This window comes from Mobula birostris, chromosome 3, assembly GCF_030028105.1.
Source record: "Mobula birostris isolate sMobBir1 chromosome 3, sMobBir1.hap1, whole genome shotgun sequence".
Lineage (NCBI taxonomy): Eukaryota > Metazoa > Chordata > Chondrichthyes > Myliobatiformes > Myliobatidae > Mobula > Mobula birostris.
In genome coordinates, this window is record NC_092372.1 from 106,423,065 (window position 1) to 106,443,879 (window position 20,815).

The 20,815-nt window shown below is 40.9% G+C and overlaps 1 protein-coding gene across 5 annotated transcripts in view; it reads right to left on the reverse strand.

Annotated features, from left to right (window-relative positions):
* ndst3 (N-deacetylase/N-sulfotransferase (heparan glucosaminyl) 3) overlaps positions 1-20,815 on the reverse strand; it is a 726,179-nt gene that overhangs the window by 11,929 nt on the left and 693,435 nt on the right. For all 5 annotated transcript variants that reach the window (XM_072253177.1, XM_072253181.1, XM_072253180.1 and 2 more), the window contains 6 exons: positions 19,866-19,962; positions 17,533-17,656; positions 10,414-10,588; positions 10,145-10,315; positions 6,571-6,680; positions 3,776-3,878 (listed from right to left, as the gene is read on the reverse strand). In XM_072253177.1, coding sequence (XP_072109278.1) covers positions 3,776-3,878; positions 6,571-6,680; positions 10,145-10,315; positions 10,414-10,588; positions 17,533-17,656; positions 19,866-19,962 — 780 coding nt within the window. The remainder of the gene's footprint in view (positions 1-3,775; positions 3,879-6,570; positions 6,681-10,144; positions 10,316-10,413; positions 10,589-17,532; positions 17,657-19,865; positions 19,963-20,815) is intronic.

A 20,815-nucleotide genomic window follows, 5' to 3' on the forward strand; every position in this document is an offset into this window, starting at 1 on the left:
TAGAACGGAGATGAGGAGAAATTTCCTTGTCCAGAGTGGTGAATCTATGGAATTCATTGCCACAGGCAGCTGTGGAGGCCAAGTCTTTTTGTATATTTAAGGCAGAGGCCTACAGTTCCTTGACAGGTCAGGGCATGAACGGATATGGGTAGAGGGCAGGATATTGGGGCTGTGAGGAAAAATGGATCAGCCATGATGAAATGGTGGAGCAGAGTCAATGGGCCAAATGGCCCAATTCTGCTCCTGTATCTCATGGTCTTAAAATAGTACAATAATACATTGTTGGTAGGGTACGGCGATTTGTCTGAGGCTGCAAGCAATGCACACATTTGTATTGGGACATTTGCATAGTTGGTCTAAAGTTTAGCCATACCAATCCAGTGCCCTATAAAATGTCAAGCTCAGAAGAATCTGGATCACTTCAAACAAAGTGCTGTGCTTGGGTAACTGACCAAAGTGAGCAGGCTATAGCCAGCTGTGTCTGTGCCTCAGAGGGCAAACAGTGCAGATGTGTAAAAACCAGTCACACTAAATGCAAGTCATTCATTATGGATCCACTTGACCCTTAGCAAAAACCTAAAAATAAGACTTGCCAGAAAAAAGATATTCATAAAATATTGGATCTCTCCAATTACAATGCAAAAATGAACATTGGCAATGATAGTCAGTGGTACCTAGCACACAGAGTTCTATTCATAATCAAGGCTACCATATGCAGTTGTGTTTTCATCCAAGCTTTTCCAGGCCATAATGGATCACTCGCTGTATATACAAGATGATCTGTTGATTTCCAATTTTAAGTTTGGACATAGTATTCATATGATTTTTTATGCATAATCCGAAGTTGAAATGAAGTAAATGCATTTTTACAAGAACTTTGGTTCAAACATTGATGGTAATGACCTTCACCAAGGCACTAAAAGTCTAAAAATATCACAGCGTTTGGGTTGTTCTAGGGGATGATGCTGGATTTTGCACAGCTCCTTCCAGATGCAGTGGTAGTGCTCAGAGCAGTGTTTCACTTGTTCAAAAAGAATCTTAATGCACGTGGAGCAAGAAATAACAAAGTGTGTTTGATGAATACGATATTTGCAAGTGAAGGTCTCCTAATTGATTATAATGGCATTGAGTCAGGAACCAAAATATTTGATTAATTTTTACCAGTCAGATCCCCTTCCTTAATAATAGATGATAAGCCACTTCATGAGATACTATCAAATCAGCAAGTGACTGGCAGAATCAGGAATGCAAAGAAAAATAATCATTTCATTACAGAGTGACCACTGGTACAAGCGTTACGAGCACAATAGTTTTGCAGATGCTTTATTTGACTACTACAGTAAAACCCAGATGGTGTTATATGACTTACAGTTGCTGTTCATGTAAAAGAAAAAACTAGCTATCATTATGAAAATGTTTATTTTGGCAAACTATCATTCCATTTAAAGTGTAAAGTAAGTATAAATGAACTTTAACAAAAAATGGGAATAATATGATGTTTCCAGATGTGGACCAATTTTGGTGGGCGTACTATAATCCTGTTGGATGGAAGAGTCTTGTGATATCTTGCTTTGTAATAATACAGACTGTAGCAGAAGTTTGAAGGTTGAACATGTATGTACATGAAGTGTACTACATTACAAATAAACTACTACTTCTTTTGATATATACACATTCTGCTTACAGCACATCTGAAGACTGCACAGGAAGAAACTGAAAGAAGACTAGTTGAAATACTGGCATAAAGCCAGCAGTAAGACTGAAGTATCTCATGTTTCTTTGGCTGCTAAAAATCAAGTGGTGTACTGAGCTCTTCAGACCTGTGTAGGAAGCCATGGGACGTTGGGCTTTGAGGTTTATAGTGCACCTGAACTGGTTACTTGCTGTTTAACAAACGTTGTTTATCACTTAAGAGTTCCTTCTGTTTTTTCTCGTGGCCCACTCTTTGTACTGCTCTCCTGGTGCTTTCTGTTTAAATTTATTAAGTTTATCTTAATAGGTCCAGGGATTCGGTGTTGCTTGCATTATCTCAGTGGACTCCTGACTAGCGCTAATCACAGGGTCCTAGTTTTGAGAATGTTACGTCTCACAGTGTCGCTCAGCTGAGCCACCGATGTTCTGTTGGAATTCTTATGAATAAACTCTACATCAGAGTCTGTCTTTCCTTTGCACTTGTGTTCCGACATCGCTAACACACAAGGTGACAAGTGGTAGTTACCTAAAGCCTATTGTCTCAGAATGTCGGCAATTGCATCACACACTCTGGTACCACAAGCAGGTTAGCAAATTCCTTAGTTACGTTTTGGTGATATCACCTGATGTTTTTTCCCAAAGGTCACTCATTGGCTGATAATTAAATAGACTATATATTTCATGGTGCTGCTTTTGATCAATAAAAGCCTTCTTGCCTTTGCATTCAGCATTTTCTTCCACTTGCTTTCTGTGTTGAATACTCAATGATGGTTTAAGATGGCCTCCATTGGCATCCTAATGAATTGAACTCAAATTCTTGGCAGAATCAGAGTGGAAATCTATTAGTGACCTTTATACCACAGATCTTAGCAATCCAAGGGTTTTCAGCCTCTATACCTTTTGAATATTAGCCCTTAAACTGCTGGAATATTCAAGAGGGTACTACCTTGGATTAACATGGTTTGCTTCTTTATTTCTGTGTAATAATGCTGAAAATAATATTATTGTCATGATGATACATCGACCATGTTAAGAAAAGCTTTATCGATGCACGAGAGAGTAGTGTGTATAACACTAGACTGATAATTCATATGCCTGGAACAAAAGATTCAGACAATGTGAACTAGAATCCCACCAATGGAAGTTGACAATTAATTCAGCACTCATTGCCTCAAAATAAAATGAATTGGTGGCAGACAGAAGTGACCTTGAAGGAGTCAGGTTGCTCATAAAATCTAACTGGCTCACAGGAAATAAACTTTTCATCCTTAATTGGTCAGCTTTCGAATGTAACACCAGTCCTCTCAGTGTGCTTTTATCATCTTTGCAAAGCAACAAGTGATGGAGTACTGTATAAATGCTGTTTTTGCATCTTGAACATGCATAATTTTAGCAAAATACCAACATTTCTATACTTGTTCGGAGGTCTCAAATTTGCTTCATTTTTTAAAAATTCTGTGGTGTTTATTCAGTTTGCAGTTAAGACTTTTCTTCCTGCCTAATCCAAAATCCTTAGTTTTGTTCCTTTCTGCAGAATGATGTGAGCTGGAAAGGGGTCCTTAACATCCAGTCACCTGAACAGCTGAATTTATAAGATAAAGTGGAAAGGTTAAACCAAAGAGAGATCTGCCAAATGAATAGACACATCAGTCAGTGTGCTTAGATTAGCACGCTCATGTATGGTTCACCAAAAGACATTATGACAGGAGTAGTTTCTGCACGAAATCATTTTCTTAAGGATAAAAACACCAATCTAGAGAGAAGTAGATATTAATGCATGCAGAAATATGCTTTATGCTTTTTTTAGTTAGGAAGTAAGGCAGATTATAGCAGTTTTAATGCTTAAGGGATATTTGCTGATACAGTCCTCACATATGGTGCATCAGAAAATTGCAATATTCCCTGCTGCGATGTTCCAAGGACTGTTTGCAGTATTAAAAGTAGCACACAGTACGAAAAGACTTGAAAAATCTCCCCTTGAGGACTCACAGTGTGACAAAGCAAAGTGAAATAAGTCAAGGTGATGTGAAATCTGTATTAAGATTCAACAGCTAATTTATTTTCTTTGAAGAGAAATAAATACCTCTACATCCATTGCTGGATATTTCCTGCCTTTGCTTTTACCCAGACACTTTGTCTTTCCTCCTTCAAGCAACTGGCACCAGAAGCCTTTTTGTGGGTCAAACCTAGAATACATAAGGCACTTGCTTAACCATTTGCTACCATTATTAATTATACCGATGGAATGTCCACAATCGTTCTATTGACAATAACAGCTAATAGAACAGCAAATTACTTCAACACAACAGGTAATTGAATCTCTATTTGGTATATGCTATCACTGCTTACTGCATTTCATATTTCATTTTAATTTACACAAAAGAAGCATTTCTTTTGAAAAGAATCTTTATGGGAAATATTCTCTCCACAAGGTATTTAACTGTTTCACAATGAGAGTTCTGCTTAATGATTTCAATCTCCAATCTTTTTATTGGACTGTTTCTACTTTATCAAAACCCACATGTATATTAAATATCAATATTCTAAATTAAAATAATGTGTAGAAAATAAACAATTCCTGTAAACATTCACCTTAAGACATAGGAGCAGAATTAGACAATTTGGTCCATCTTAGCTCTGCAAGCGTGACAAGTGCTATATCTTCCCCTACACCTCCTCCCTCAGGGCCCCAAACAGTCCTTACAGGTGAGGCAACATTTCACCTACAATTCTGCTGATGTCACCAATTGTTTTTGGTATACCTAGTGTGGTCTCCTCTACATTGGTGAGAAGTGACTCAGATTGAGGGATCGCTTTGTCAAGCAGCTTTGCTCTGTCTGCCTCAAAAGGCAGGATCTCCCTGTGGCTACTCATTTCAATTCTACTTCCCATTTTCATTCTGACATGCCTCCTCTACTGCCACAATAGGCCACACTCAGAATGGATAAGCACAACCTCATATTCTGTATGTGTAGTCTGTAACCAGATGGCACGGACATCGAATTCCCCAACTTCCAGCAATTTCTTCCCTCTCCTTCCTTCTCTCTGTTTCCATTCCTCATCCTGGTTATCCTCTCACTCCTTCTCCTCACCTGTCCTTCATCTCTCTCTGGTTCCTCTCATCCTTCCCTTTCTTCCATGGTCCACTGTCCTCTCCTAACAGATTCCTTTACCACTCCCAGCCATCACCTCCTAATTTCTTACTTCGTACACCCTCCCCACTCACTCACTCACCTTTGACCTCACCCGGTTTCACCTATCACCTGTCAGCTGGTACTCCTTTCCCTCCCCCGCCTTATTCTGGCTTCTGACACCTTCCTTTCCAATCCTGCTGAAGGGTCTTGGCCAGAAATATTGACTGTTGATTCCCCTCCATAGATGCTGCCAAACTTGCGAAGTTCCTCCAGTATTTTGTATGTGTTGCCTCACATTTATAATGTTTGGAGAAACATACCTCTACATATTTAATCGTCGTCCTGCTAAAAATCACTTCTACTTGTTAATCTGAATCTTTCAAACTGTATTCTCCTTCAGAGCTTACTCTCCAAAGATTTTCTTTTCCTCTTCAAAATTTTAGATGACAATTTCAATAGCTAAGGTAGAGTTTATATTGTAATATTTAGATTAGAATGCTTGTGAGTGCCCTGCTCTTTTATGTGGTGGGGTGAGGGTAACACCTTTAATTCTGTGTAAACTAATGACAGCTAGGTTGTTAACCTTGGATATGCTGGCATCCAGGTTCATAAGGAATCAAACTCAATGGACTGCCTGATGGACAGACATCATTTCTCACACACTTCAATCCAAAACCCAAGATGAAAAGACTTAACAATGGAATCATGGTTTGAAAAGAAACTTGTTTTGCTTTACAAACTGATGATTTTGGTAGGAATGAATTGCAAAAAGTGATGTTCATTGGGACAGTGTTAACTCCTTATCCTCAGATTTATGACAGAGATGAAAATGAGACCCTGCAGAACACTTGGATCAGGAAGGATCAAACACAGAAAGCATTGCATGGAATCAAAATGTAATTCCTGTCAATGTTTGCTAAGGGAGCACATAAATCTTTGATTCTTTCTTAATGATAGCTTGCTTTAAGAATTCAGTTTCAGTAAATGATGTACATTTACTGCTGCACAGTTGCAGTGTGCCCCAATGCAGGTATGAGAATGACATCTCATCTTCTGAATGCCATGTGGCAGACTTCTAGATTCAACAGTGAAGTTTCCAACTTTAGATAGCCTCCTCATTCTATCATGACTGGCTATCTGAGCCACTCATCCACCTGTGATTGTAGCTGAGTTTTTCTCTATGCTCATGGCTTGCTGGACATGCCCCAAATCCCTGCTTTCAGGAACACATTACCACAGACAAAGAAGAAGAACGTGTTGGTGATTACTGCACGAATTTAAGTGGTCTTACCCTTTCAGAGATATTCCCGACATTCTACCCATCCCTCCCCCATCTTCACTGCTAAGGAAAACAGACCTGCTTTCTCTCTTTTCCAGTTTTGTCAAAGGGTTAATTCTGCTTCACTTTTCATAAATGCTGCCTGACTTGCTGAGGGTTTCTATTTTTTTCTGTTTTAATTTCAGCAAACCAGTCCGATGATTCATTAAGTGGCCATTTCATTGGGTGAAATATCAGTGGGGGCTGTGAGAAGCCAGTCTGAAGAATATGATTTATTTTCCAGACATTAAATCACAAGATACAAATGATATCATACATCCATTTTGCTGGCATTTATTGTACTCTGTGAAGTGGAATAGACCGAGGATTACGTGCGCGATGTGGAACCCAGTGCAGTGCAAGATCAAAACTACAATATAGATACAATATTTATTTATTAAAGCTGCAAACATATCATAAGCTTACGTCAGAGCTTGAGAATAATTGTAGAACTGGGAAACACCGAGGAATTTCTGCACTTCATCCATTACAGCAGCAGGGTCAGTTCTCAGCTTGTGCCCATCGATAATGTGTAACTAAAACCAGTTTAAACCAGATATTGTTACTAGACAATGAACAACTGAAGCAATAGCACAAGAATAAAGCTCAAAGTTAAAAGTAAACTTTATTTTCAAAGTACGGACATATATGTCACCATATACTACGCTGAGATTCACTTCCTTGCAGGCATTCATAGTAGAACAAATACAATAGCATCAAAGATTTCAGCACACAAACAAAGCGAGAGTTAAAATAAAAAGAAACAACAGCTATCCACATCTATCTGTCCGGCACTTGGTAGCATTTTTAGTGGGCTGTCTCACACTATGTGAGGGAGTTGATAAAGTGTGCTAAGATTTGAGCAGTTATGCTATCGTAGGTTTGATTTCCCATTGGCAAGCAGCAGTGATATACTGCTACAGGTTTGACAAAAAAAAATCAGTTGCTCCCAATTCCAAACAGCCGTTTTTTTCCCAGATGCAAGAGCAGCTAATTTAAATTTATGTAATCTCTACAAAAACAGACACCACTCAAAGAAGCCACAATACAGACTATCAAGGACACGTGCTGGATGTTCCAACCATAATTATTCCAACATACATTTTGCCCGATGCCAGCCCCCTAGGCCTGAGTCGATGTAGTAGTGCATTTTGGAAATTTTTCATTGTTGCCTTAAAGATGTCAAAGGTTGTTAAAATGGTTATTGCACTATTTTCTTCCTTGCAAACAAGATACATATCTAGTTTTCCTTTGATATAAAGTATATTTTGGCTACATCCACACTAGACCGGATAATTTTGAGAACGCCGGTTTCGCGTAAAAACGATAGGCGTCCACACCAGCTGTTTTTGAAAATACTTCTGTCCACATTAAAACGGGTATTTGGGTGAATATCCTCCTGTTGGGCACGTGCAGGACACATCTACAGAAAACAAGCAAAGAGGAAATGGTATGCTATTTCCATTTCCGCAGCGGCGTTGTGCTATTTCCATTGGTCAACAATTAGAGTACCTACAATAACAGCAAAAGAAAGTTTTCAACAATGTCTTCGAGGAATACAAAGAAAACCTCCGCTGGAAGAAGCAGACTGGACTTCTTCGTTTGGATGGACGATGAAGTCTAGCTGTTTCTGTGAGTTATAAACGACTACAAAGTCAGCAAAGCAGTGGAGAACGTGGGACTGGGAGTCGTGCCAAACCAAATACAACGACATCCTCGACCACTATAAAGAACGCTATATGCGTTCAAGAGAACAATGAAATGCCGCGCTGCTGCCACCATCTGTTCTGGCACGTCATGACAGTGTTTTAACAAGTTCCGGCACACACTACACTGCCCGACCGGCGTTTTCAGATTTACACACTCTGCAGAGCATTTTAGAAAAGCTCCGTTTTCAGAGGAGGAAAACACCGTTTCAGTGTGGATGGAGGGTCAAAATGAAGAGAAAAAGCTTCGGTTACAGATTTATCTGGTCTAGTGTGGACGTAGCCTTTGTTTGTCCCTTAATGTAAAAATGCCACAGTGGCAGTTAACTGTGACAAAGGTGTGTTGTCATGTGGTTTCACAGTATGGCCTTGGGATACAAACTTCCCAAATCATAAAATTACAACTGGAAAATTATCAATGGGATTTGCCAGACCAACTGTTATTTTGAAATGTTAAAGTCAGCTTTCCTTTTGCATCACTGATATTATCAAATGTAGGACAATAAGATCATAAGATATAGGAGCAGAATTAGGCCATTTGGCCCATCAAGTCTGCTCCACTATTTCATCATGGGTGATCCATTTTCCCTCTTAGCCTCAGTCTCCCACCTTCTCCCCGTATCCCTTCCTGCACTGACTATTCAAGAATCTATCAACCTCTGCCTTCAATACACCCAATGTCTTAGCCTCAACAGCTGCCTATGGCAATGAATTCCACAGATTCACTTCTCTCTGGCTAAAGAAATTCCTCCACATCTCCATTCTAAAAGGACGCCCCCTATTCTGAGGTTGTGTCCTCTGGTCTTAGACTCTCCCACCATAGGAAACATCCTCTCCACATCCACTTTATCAAGGCCTTTCAACATTCGATAGGTTTCAATGAGATCCCCCTCATTCTTCTGAATTCTAGTGAGTGGAGGCCCAGAGCCATTGAATGCTCCTCATATGACAAGCCTTTCAATCCTCGAATCATTTTCGTGAACCTCCTTTGAACCCTCTCTGTGATATTATCTGTACAAATCTCGATCTGGCCATGGACAGGCATTGATTTGACTCCTTGAAGAAGTGTGGCCTGAGTAGGTAAATATAATCTCACTTGGTTTTCTCATGCAGCAGCAGTTATAAAATTAGTAACTTTCATGTGTTTGTACTATAATCAGAGACAACTCAGAAGAAATTCTCTGGATAGAAAGGAAGGCTTATCACTAACATTAAACCTGTTCTTGAGAGGATATTCCTACATGGAGCATACCCACACTTGTCTCCAGCTGTTTCTTGCCTGGTTGACATTAGTGTATTTAAATGCTTCCTCAACAGCAATGCTTAGTTGACATATTTTAAACCAGCTCCCACTGTGAAATCTGGAAGGCTGATTTAAAATTGCTTGTAACAGCAGAGGTAACCATCTCATGGCGGAGGTAATTGCTGATGGCCACAAAAGGTGACTGGCCTTTTCAGCACATTGGGTGCCATGAGGACTTCATTTCCTGCCCCTCAAGAACAACTCAGTGTTTCCTAGCCTGTTCCAAAATCATCCCATTCCTGATGCCTCTGAACACCCCTCGCCCACACTTCCCATTCCCCTATCCTCTCCCACAAGTGACAGTACTCATCCAGCCCCAAACTCCCTTGCCCACCTTTGACCAGGGGCTTTCTTTGGGCATTGTCTGTACATGTCCTTGGTTATGAGCTGCTGCTGTTAGTATGTCCCTTTGACCACTGCACTTGTTGCCACTGAGTCTGTCTGCAGTGTAGGAGTACTAACGCAAAAAAATAAGAGTGTGGTCCTACAACTCACTGCAGGTGAATCCATGTGGGCCCACCATCCCGGGTACCTGAATTTTATGATTTTCTCCTCATTCTCTCTGCCTTTCCATAAATACTGGGGCTATGAATGATACTGTATATACATCGCAGGGCCAAAGTGAATGTTTACTCTGAGTGAAAATCCCCAACAAGTTCAGTAAAACTTGGTGGAAGCAGTGTAACTGGCCTGAAGTTTCACCCTCATACTACATGTCCCACCTAAGAAGGAAGGCAGAGGGTTGGGACATGGAAGATTGAGTGTCATCCAGCTTCTTCCAAGTTCTCTTCCTGCCAAGGTAAACAAGGGCCAGGATTGATGGCCATTAAAGGGAGTGCTCTGGTATTACTATCCCAGCACTTCTACCTGCCAGGGCGATTTGAGATAGCAAGAAAAAAATCAACATCAAACTTAATAAAATGTACAGAGACTTTAAAGACATCACATAAACTACTAGAACAGTTGTTTTTTTGTCTGTTTAAGTGCTCACCTGACTTGCAGGGTAGTATGTTAGCCACCTCTCGACATGAACTGCATACCAACCAGGTACCAGGCACCGATTATGAAGGGCCCGAAGTTCAGGAATGGCTCGTCGGCCTGCCGTGATCACCTCATAAAAACTGTAGCGTAGAGCTGCTGGATCTTCGTGGGCTCGCTGGTGCTGTGTGCATCACAAGAAACAGAGAATCCAGTAGGTTTCCTGCAAACCTAACTAAACAGAGGACTTTATGCTTAAGCAAGCTGAATGGTCAGGATTACCTGGTACCAGGAGTAAGCCCGATCTGAAGGGTTGATGAGAATAGTAATTATCTTCACCTTTGGCAAGAGGGCAGCAGCTCGCTTTGGGGCATCCTCAGAGTGAAAGTAGTTTGCACTCTTCTCAAACAAGAAGTCTGTGGTCACATTGGAAGGCATAGGAAAAAAATTCATGTACCTACATAAATAAATGAGAGGTAAGATCTCATTACTTGGAATGTACATGTCAACAGATGCAAAACAGACAAACAGTAAAGATTTATGTGCTTAACCATCCCAAAGATAACAAGGTGTTTTGCTGAGATTGACAGACTATTCATGAATTATCATGGCTGGTTTATAACACATATGACCATTAAACATGGGAGTAGATTTAGCCCATTGAGTCTGCTCTGCCACTCCATCACGGCTGATTTATAATTCCTCTCAACCCCATTCTCCTGCCTTCTCCCCGTAACCTTTGACTAATCAAGAATCTATCAACCTCTGCTTTAAATGTACTCAATTACTGGCCTCCTCAGCCATCCATGGCAATGAATTCCACAGATTCACCACCCTCAGGCTAAAGAACTCCCTCCTCATTGCTGTTTCAATATTTGATAGGTTTCAATGAGATCCTCCCTCTTTCTTGTAAATTCCAGTGAGTACAGGCTCAGAGCTATCAAATACTCCTCATCCGTTATCCCTTTCATTCCTGAAATCATCCTCGTGAACCTCTTCTTCCGGACCCTCTCCAATGCAAACATGTTCTTTCTTAGATAAGGGGTCCAAAACTGCTCCTAATACTCTGAGTGCAGTCTGATCAATGCCTTATAAATCCTTTGCATTATATCTCTGCTCTTACACTCTAGTCCTCTCAAAATGAATGCTAACATTGCATTTGCCTTCCTTACCATTGACTCAACCTACAAGTTAACCAGTTACCTCTTTCAGAACCCTGGGGTCTAGTCCATCTGGTCCAGATGACTTATGTACCTTCAGGCATTTCTGCTTCCTAAGCATCTTCTCCTTAGTAATAACAACTACAGTTACCCCCATAAGCCTCTTGAATTTCTGGCATACCATTAGTATCTTCCACAGTGAAGACTGATGTAAAATATTCATTAAGTTTGTCTGCCACTTCTTTGTCTCCCATTAATACCTCTTCACCATGATATTCCAGTGGTCTGATGTCCACTCTCATTTCTCTTTTATTCTTTACATATTGGAAAAAATATTTATATTATTGACCAGCTTACCTTCATATTTCATATTTTCTCTCCTTATGGCTTTTTAGTTGCCTTCTGCTGTTTATAAAAGCGAGCCAGTCTTCTAACTTCCCACTAACGTTTGCTATATTATATACACTCTCTTTTGCTTTTATGCTGTCTTTGACTTCCTTTGTTAGCCATGGTTGCCTCATCCTCCCTTTTGGATACTTCTTTGGGATGTATCTATCCTGCAGCGACCGAATTGCTCCCAAAAACTCCAGCTACTGTTATCCCCGATACTGTTCCCTTCCAATCACCTTTGGTCAGATCCTCTCTCTGATGCCTCTGTAATTCGCTTTACTCCACTGTAATACTGATACATCTGACTTTATTGTCTCCCTCTCAAACTGCAGGGTGAATTCTATCACATTACGATTACTGAAGTAAACCAAAATAAATGTTTCCACAGAATTTGGTACAACAAATTTGGACAGACTATAGTGGTTTTTGATTACAGACTGATACACTCAAAAATGACTTCCCTGAAGTCTGTTTTGAGGATAAATGAGGACTTGATACAAAGCAATTGGATTCATTTTAGTGAGAACCAGTGAGAAAGCAACTCATAATATCTATTGATGCAGCTCTATGTGGGATTATCACTACTTAAAGAAAGTTAAAACTAGAATAATTTTGACAATAAGTGACCAAATGCCAAATACTTTGAGCCAATGTCATCCTGAACATCTTTTGTACCAGAAACAAAGTCCCTGGGTTTGTCAGATTGGAGTCGAGTGTAAGAATGCACATTTCAATGGGAGCCAAATATACCAAAACTTAGCCAGTCAACCGATTGCTGTTGGGAAACGGAATGGGTGAAATGTCTGTCCACTCCATGCTTGTCCTTTTATACCAGAGGAAATGAGGGCAAAGGAATGGCCTCAGCTATGGAACACCCTAACTTCATGGTCTCAGATTCCAGATTTCATACAGGCCTTAACTACGCGGCCAGAATACCTGCCAGAAACAAATGGAAGTTTCATTAATACATGTAAATCAGAGAGGTCATTAAGCTGGAAAAAGTGCAAAGTTGATTTACTAGAATATTGCTAGGACTCAAGGGCTAGTGTTATAGAAAGATGTTGGGCAGGCTACGACTTTATTCCCTGGAGTGTAGGGCACTGAGCTGTGATCTTATAGAGGAGTATAAAAACCTGAGGGGCAGGGATGGGGAGAATGGTTACAGCCTTTTTCCAGAGTGGGGAATCAAATATTTGTGGAAATACTTAAAGGGGATCTGAGGAGTAAATTCTTGACACAAAGGTGAATCACATATGAAATGAGTTAGCGGATGAAATGGCGGAGGCAGATCCAATTTTAAACCTTTGGGATTTGTATGTGGATATGACAGGTTTGGAAGAATATAGATCAAATGCAGGCAAATGGGCGTGTTGGATGTCATGGATGAGTTCAGCTATTTTTTTATGCATTACTACAGCAAAATTATTGTTCATTTTAATTCGTGTTATTATGAACAGCTCTTCATTATTTCCACAACTTTTTGTTTGAGATGTAACCAATTACATAGGATGAGGAGGGACATTAGATGGTGCTGAGAGGAAGCTGCAAAGAGACATGACATAATAACTGCCTTTGTACTGCTGGAGATGTTGTAGAACTTTCCTGCTGATGAATGCTCCATCATATCAATTCCATATGCTCCATTAAGATACTGCCTGTGCCTTGGTCAAATCTGACTAAGCTGGTGTATGTGAGCTGATTGCAAGTTACTAGATCTGAATTAGCACTTATTCAATGTGTGTGACCTCATCCAGTAACACGATGGGCTCTACTGAAAACCAAGGATTTAGAAGTAATTTAAAATGTGCTCCCTGTATCACCGTATTGTCCATTTTGCACCATCCCTTGAGGGCCTCAATATACAGTATCTTCAGCTTTCAAAGCACATAGTTCGTGCTGAAGTTGACCAATCCAATGGATTTCCTTGAGCTCAAAACTGCTGATAGGCTGGGGAAGCAGAGTGGTTGAGCCTAAATACACTCTGCAGAAATCAAGCTAAATGAGCAAATTAATAGAATACTAACCTTGCAAAAGCTGGAACAAATGGATTTGATTATGGCTGTAGAGTGATGTTTGAAGTAATGTAAGTTGTTGCAGGCAGGATTAATCATTGGATGAATTAGTTTTGCTTCCTGAAAAATAAGTTACTTTTCCAATACACCTAGGCTCGTTTGAATATAGAACATAGAACAGTACAGCACAGTACAGGCCCTTCGGCCCACAATGTTGTGCCGACCCTTAAACCCTGCCTCCCATATAAGCCCCCACCTTAAATTCCTCCATATACCTGTCTAGTAGTCTCTTAAATTTCACTAGTGTATCTGCCTCCACCACTGACTCAGGCAGTGCATTCCACGCACCAACCACTCTCTGAGTAAAGAAACCTTCCTCCAATATCCCCCTTGAACTTCCCACCCCTTACCTTAAAGCCATGTCCACTTGTATTGAGCAGTAGCGCCCTGGGGAAGAGGCGCTGGCTGTCCACTCTATCTATTCCTCTTAATATCTTGTATACCTCTATCATGTCTCCTCTCATCCTCCTTCTCTCCAGAGAGTAAAGCGCTCGCTCCCTTAACCCTGATCATAATGCATACTCTCTAAACCAGGCAGCATCCTGGTAAATCTTCTCTGTACCCTTTCCAATGCTTCCACATCCTTCCTGTAGTGAGGCAACCAGAACTGGACACAGTACTCCAAGTGCGACCTAACTAGAGTTTTATAGAGCTGCATCATTACGTCGCGATTCTTAAACTCTATCCCTCGACTTACGAAGCTTTCATAACTACCCTATCTACCTGTGAAGCAATTTTCAGGGATCTGTGGACATGTACCCCCAGATCTCTCTGCTCCTCCACACTACCAAGTATCCTACCATTTACTCTGTACTCTGCCTTAGAGTTTGTCCTTCCGAAGTGTACCAAACTTCGCCGGGTTGAACTCCATGTGCCACTTCTCAGCCCACTTCTGCATCCTATCAATGTCTCAATGTCTCTCTGCAACCTTCGACAAATCTCTACACTATCTACAACACCACCAACCTTGGTGTTGTCTGCAAACTTGCAAACCCACCCTTCTACCCCCACATCCAGGTAGTTAATAAAAATCATCAAAAATAGAGGTCCGAGAACAGATCCTTGTGGGACACCACTAGTCACAACCTTCCAATCTGAATGTACTCCCTCCACCATGACCCTCTGCTTTCTGCAGGCAAGCCAATTCTGAATCCACCTGTCCAAACTTCCCTGGATCTCATGTGTTCTGACTTTCTGAATAAGCTTACCGTGTGGAACCTTGTCAAATGCCTTACTAAAATCCACGTAGATCACATCCACTGCACTACCCTCAGCTATATGCCTGGTCACCTCCTCAAAGAACTCTATCGGGCTTGTTAGACACGATCTGCCCTTCACAAAGCCATGCTGACTGTCCCTGATCAGACCATGATTCTCTAAATGCCCAGAGATCCTATCTCTGAGAAGCTTTTCCAACAGCTTTCCCACATAGACGTAAGGCTCACTGGTCTTTAATTACCTGGACTATCCCTACTACCTTTTTTGAACAAGGGGACAACATTTGCCTCCCTCCAATCCTTCAGTACCAGTCCCGTGGACATCGAGGACATAAAGATCCCAGCCAGAGGCTCAGCAATCTCTTCCCTCGCCTCGTGGAGCAGCCTGGGGAATATTCTGTCAGGCCGGGTAACTTTGAGAAGACTGCAGAAGCTGGAATCTGGAGCAACAAATGTCAGAGGAACTGAGCAGGTCAGGCAACATCTGTGGATGGAAAGATCCAATCTAGCGACTGTCCATTTCCTTCCACTACTGAGTTCCTCTAGCATGTTGTTTGTTGATCAGTTTTGGATGTAGCCTTGAGTTCTCAGATCACACCCAAAGTTCTGTAGGCTTGACATGCTTTCATTAAGTATTTCAATCATTTTAAAAATCTGCAAAGTTTCCTCCTCATTCATTTTCTCCAGTGAAAGTAATTTCAATTTTAGTCTCTGGATATTTGAGTCATTGGGTCAAAGAGCTAGAGGGCACAGATAAAAATAAATATTTTGGCAGGCTTCAATCATTGCAAACCTTCACTTGTTTAGCTGCGGCAGCGTGAGGGTTAAAAGGAGCTCAGGGCCTTTCTGACCTTTTCAGCAGGCTTCAATCATTGCAAGCACTCAGTTGTTTGGCTGAGGCGATGCAAGGTTTAAAAAGAGCTCTGGGTCTTCGGGAGTCTTCTGCAGGCTTCCATCACCACAGTCTATTAGACACTTAGCAAAGGCCCATAAAAAGAAGTGAAGTTCAAGTGGAGTGGCCATTGTTAGAGCAGTCAGGTTTTGGGTGGAAAGGGGCAAAGGCCAAGGCAAGATTCTGTCAAGTTTTCTTTCTTTGTTGATAAGTACATTGCTAGTGTGGTGAGAATGGATCTAGGGTTAGTGTTGTACTCTTTGTGTGAGACGTAGTAACTCAGGGAGACCTTCATTCTCCCTGGTAACTACCTCTGCATGAGGTATATCGAGCTGCAGCTCCTTAGAGACTGTAATAAGGAACTGGAGCTGCAAGTTCATGACCTTCAGCTCATACAGGAGGATGAGGAAGAGATAGATTGTAGCGAAAGGGAAGTAGTCACTCCTAAGTTGCAGGAGGCAGGTAGCTGGGTGACTGTCAGGAGAGGAAAGAGAATAAGCAGCCAGTACAGAGTGCCCTGTAGCCATTCTCTTAATAATAAATATACCACTTTAGATGCAGTTGGGGGGAGGGGGGGCGCGGATGGCCTTCCAGGGGGAAGATTCAGTAACCTGGTGGCAGCCACTGAGTCTGGTTCTGTAGCTCAGAAGGAAAGAGGGGAGAAGAGGATTGCACCGTTAGAGGAGCAGGGAAGAGATACTGTGAATATGAAAAAGATACGGGGGGATATGTTGCCTCCCAGGTGCCAGGGTCAGGAATGTCTTGGAATTGGTCTACAGCATTCTAAAGGTGGAGGGTGAACCAGTGGAAGTTGTGGTATATTTTGGTACCAATGACAGAGGTAGGAAAAGAGACTCCCATCACCCAAGACATGCCCTCCTCTCACTGCTACCATCAGGAAGGAAGTATAGGAGCCTGAAGGTAAACACTCATGAATAGCTTCCTCCCCTCTGCCTTCAGATCTCTGAATGGACTTTGAACCCATGAACACTACCTCACCACTTTTTTGTTTCTTTGAGCATTACTTTTTTATATATATATATATATATATATATATATATATAGACACACACACACTTCTTACTGTAATTTACAGTTTATTATTATGTACTGCTCCCGCATAACAACAAATTTCATGACTTATGCCGATGATATTAAACCTGATTCTGATTATAAGAGTCTATTTAAGACATGTAAAAGAAGGTTAATGGCAGAAAACAGGAGCTGAGAAAAATGTGAAAGCTACTTATTTGATGTAATGGTGCTAGTTTGGATATTTTATCAAAGTTGTTAGTTCTTTTAATCTGTGCAGTGACCTGTGTAATGTCATAAAATGTGTATAATTTTTTTTTGTTAAGGAGGTCCCATGCAATTTTGAAACTGAGTGTCATTCAAGTAACAATGGAAGCTCCGATAGTCTAGTTAATGAAGGTTCTAAATTTTTTTCCAGAATTCCATAACCACATGTTTATATGTTAATGTTCTTTATAAATTTAGCTAAAAATGTTGGAATACGCAAAAGCATTCTATCATCATAGAGGCTCAGCACAGACCTCAACCTTTCAAAGCGAGTAATTAACTTCTCTACAGATACTGCACTTTGAACTCAGAAGTCTAAAAAAGGCCTTAGCATTAATGAGAAAAGAATCCCTTTGCTTCAGCTATCTTACCAGTCAATTCCTTTGTGATAAGCATTCCCACTGAAGAACTGCACTTCTTCAAAGGTCTTTGGGTTGGGGAAGTTACTGGTGATGGCTGGATGCATAATTAGGAAGAGGTACAAAGCTGTGGTGCCTGAAAGCAGAAAGTACCCGCAAACGTAATGGTGTATTGTGTAGAAATTGCCACCAGCTATTCAAGATTTTTTTAATCAGCAGAGCTCCGTTCTACAAAGCCCTTGAAAAATGCATTGGTCTGTGTAATGCTGGATTATTTAACTAGAACACAACAATTACTGAATATTAGCATAAGTAAATGATCACCATTTTTACGTCATGGTTGGTGGAATAACAGAGAACAATTCTCAGTAAATAATTAAAATACATATTTAATCTTTCAGATTACTACTGGCAGTGCTAATGTATTGAACATCATAAGTAAGTGAATGGCTGGTAACATAGAGTTGCATTTGAACAAAGGTTACAGCAAAAGAATATCCTTTTGTATTATTGCTTATTTTTGTTTGTCTTTATATTGTATCCAGTCATTTATATGTAAGAAATATTTATATTACTTCGAGCATCATTCTACTCTGTATAAAAGTTTGCAATGAGCAGCACCATATTGAGCTGTGCTTCTGATATTGTTTATATGTAAGATATTTGTGGAATAGAAATAAATGCACAGTTGTTGATAATGGTGCAAGATTAATACTACAGAAAAACCTATAGGAAAATATTTCATATGATCAATAATACATAAATAATAGGGGTAAATGGAAAATATGAATCGTTGATTTGAGGCAGATCTTTGGCTCTCCTGAGGACACCAGTGACTAGCACCTGGGACAAGGATGCAGAATTCTGCTGGAAGGCCAGTTCTGATGCATCAGTAGGGCACAGAGAACTGCAGGAATTTTATTCTCCCAGCACAAGTATACAGCTGTACAGTCTGATTGGCTTTGACTCAACCCTCAGTTTTACTGGCCTTCCAGCATTTACGATCAAACTATCTTGGGACATGTTAAAATAGAACAGTCTTTAAAAATTAAAGTAATTAAAAACTAATGTGCTGAGCTGGTTGCAGATAACATTGCCACAGCTTCCACTCAGGCCCAATCCAGTTAAGGGCAGATTTGTGCAGATTTTGGTAAAAGTACAATCCCATGGGACCCGTCAATAACTATACCAGCATGTTGGGCTGGTACAGCGTCTGTGCTGCCCTGACCCATAACAAAGCTTAGGGAGCTGGTTTCACAGTGGAACCTTGTGTGCTGGCATTCCTAGACAAAACAGGGTTGCCTTGGGCAAGTGGTCTCTGGCTTCAGTGCAACAGAAGATCTACCCCAGACCCTCAGGTAATGACAATTTGAAATGTAAACATGCTTCAAAGTGAAGTGGTTAAGTTCCATGGTGTCCTCCCACTCATTATTATATTTCTAATGTGAGAACTACAGACATCCAGGGAAAAGTTCTGTCTTTTCTTAAGGATTCTCCAATAACTTTGTCAAAGTTATGGAAAAAACTCCAGGAAAATTCACCTTCCCCTTTATGGGTCTACATTGCCTAAAATATCCAAAAGCTTGGAGATGGTTTACTAGGTTTCAATTTATGGCATAAAAATCATCAACATGTTATTACTAATTATGATTTTAGCCAGGTACTTTAAGGCTGTCACAGTCAGGGGGTACTAGCTTCACTACCTATTAAATGTTCTAATAGCCTCTGACAACCATGCCCAGCTCCTGGCCTTCACACTTGGCTTAGCTACTAAGCCCAGTGGAACCATTTCTACTGAGAGGAGAAGGCACAAAGTAGTGTTACTGGCGCCTTAAAACTAGTCACTTGGGGTGGATGGGGGCTCATCAGCTCATCTAGGAGAAGGAAAACTCTGATCTCAAACATCCGCTGCCTTGCGGCTATACCCACTCGTGGGGACGATGTCAAGAGTAAACTTCAAGGAGAAATCTGGAACTGAAGTCCCTACGGTAGTCCTATGTTGAGTTCAATGCTGACTAGCAACTCCTGCTATGCTGCTGGTACCAAACTGGATCAGCCTCTGCCGTTCCTTTGGATTCATCAGCTGCGTGGGAAGGGGGAGCCTGCTGTATAGGCGACAACTTGCTCTCCGTATCAGACTGCCATCTTGCGTATCACATAGTCAACTAGGCTGCAATATCCATGGTCAACTCTGACCACGGGAGGCCCTCACATTTTAGTCACAAAAGTTTCATTCAATATACTTCATGTAATAGATCAAATTTTAAACTATTTTCCATTCAAATGATTGTATACCATAATCCATTCAAATAAAGTTATTTTTAAGATTTTCCATTCAGGTTTACCTGTTTTTTGGGGTCCAACCACCAGAAATTTTGGTAAACGATCACAGGTTTTCTCTTTCGACCAGATGTCCTTGTGTCGTTTATCATCACATGGATTCTGTTGATAACAAAAAGAAAACTGGTTGTGAACTTTTACATTCCTTAGGATTTATCACAGGATAGATGCTGATGGTGAATGTTCTTAAAGTATGGGATGCAAAAGTCCAGTAGTCTTGCAGTTGAGTCAATCTAATGGTGTTAAGTCTTAACAGCTGTGTTAATGTCTTTGGCAAAATTAGGCAATCTCCTAACAGAACGATGTAAAAAAACCAATATGCATCTAACCTCTTGTTAAAATGGTTTAAGCAATACCCAATGAACAGCAACATCTTACATTAAAGCGATGGCGCAGAAGAAAGGAAAACCCATGACGTGTTGACCAAAAGACCCCAGTCAGTCTGAGTTGGCAACAACATCTCAAGCTCCATCACGCTGAGCACTGGTGCCCGCCCCCCAGAGCTGTGTGCTCACCTTGCTGCTGAATTACAACTGCACTGCCAGATCCAGCTCAGACTGCATCAATAAGTTCCTTATGCTTAGACTCATCAGTAACAATGATGAGTCAGCATACAGAGAGCAGGTAGAGAGGCTTGTCAATTGGTGCAAAAACAACAAACTACGTTTCAACATGGACAAGACAAAAGAGATGATTGTGGGCTTCAGGAAGGCACAGGTCAACCACTCTTCATTGCACATCAATTGCTCTATCGTGGGCAGATTAAAGAACACAAAGTTCCTTGGTGTGCATGTAAATGCAATCTAACCTGGACCCAGACACCTCCTCACTAGTCAAGAATGCACAGCAGTGTCTACACTTTCTGAGGAAATTGAGGTATGTAAGACACCCAACCCTATTCTATCAACTTTCTACAGGAGCACCATCAAAGTGTCCTGTCTGGCTGCAGTATTGT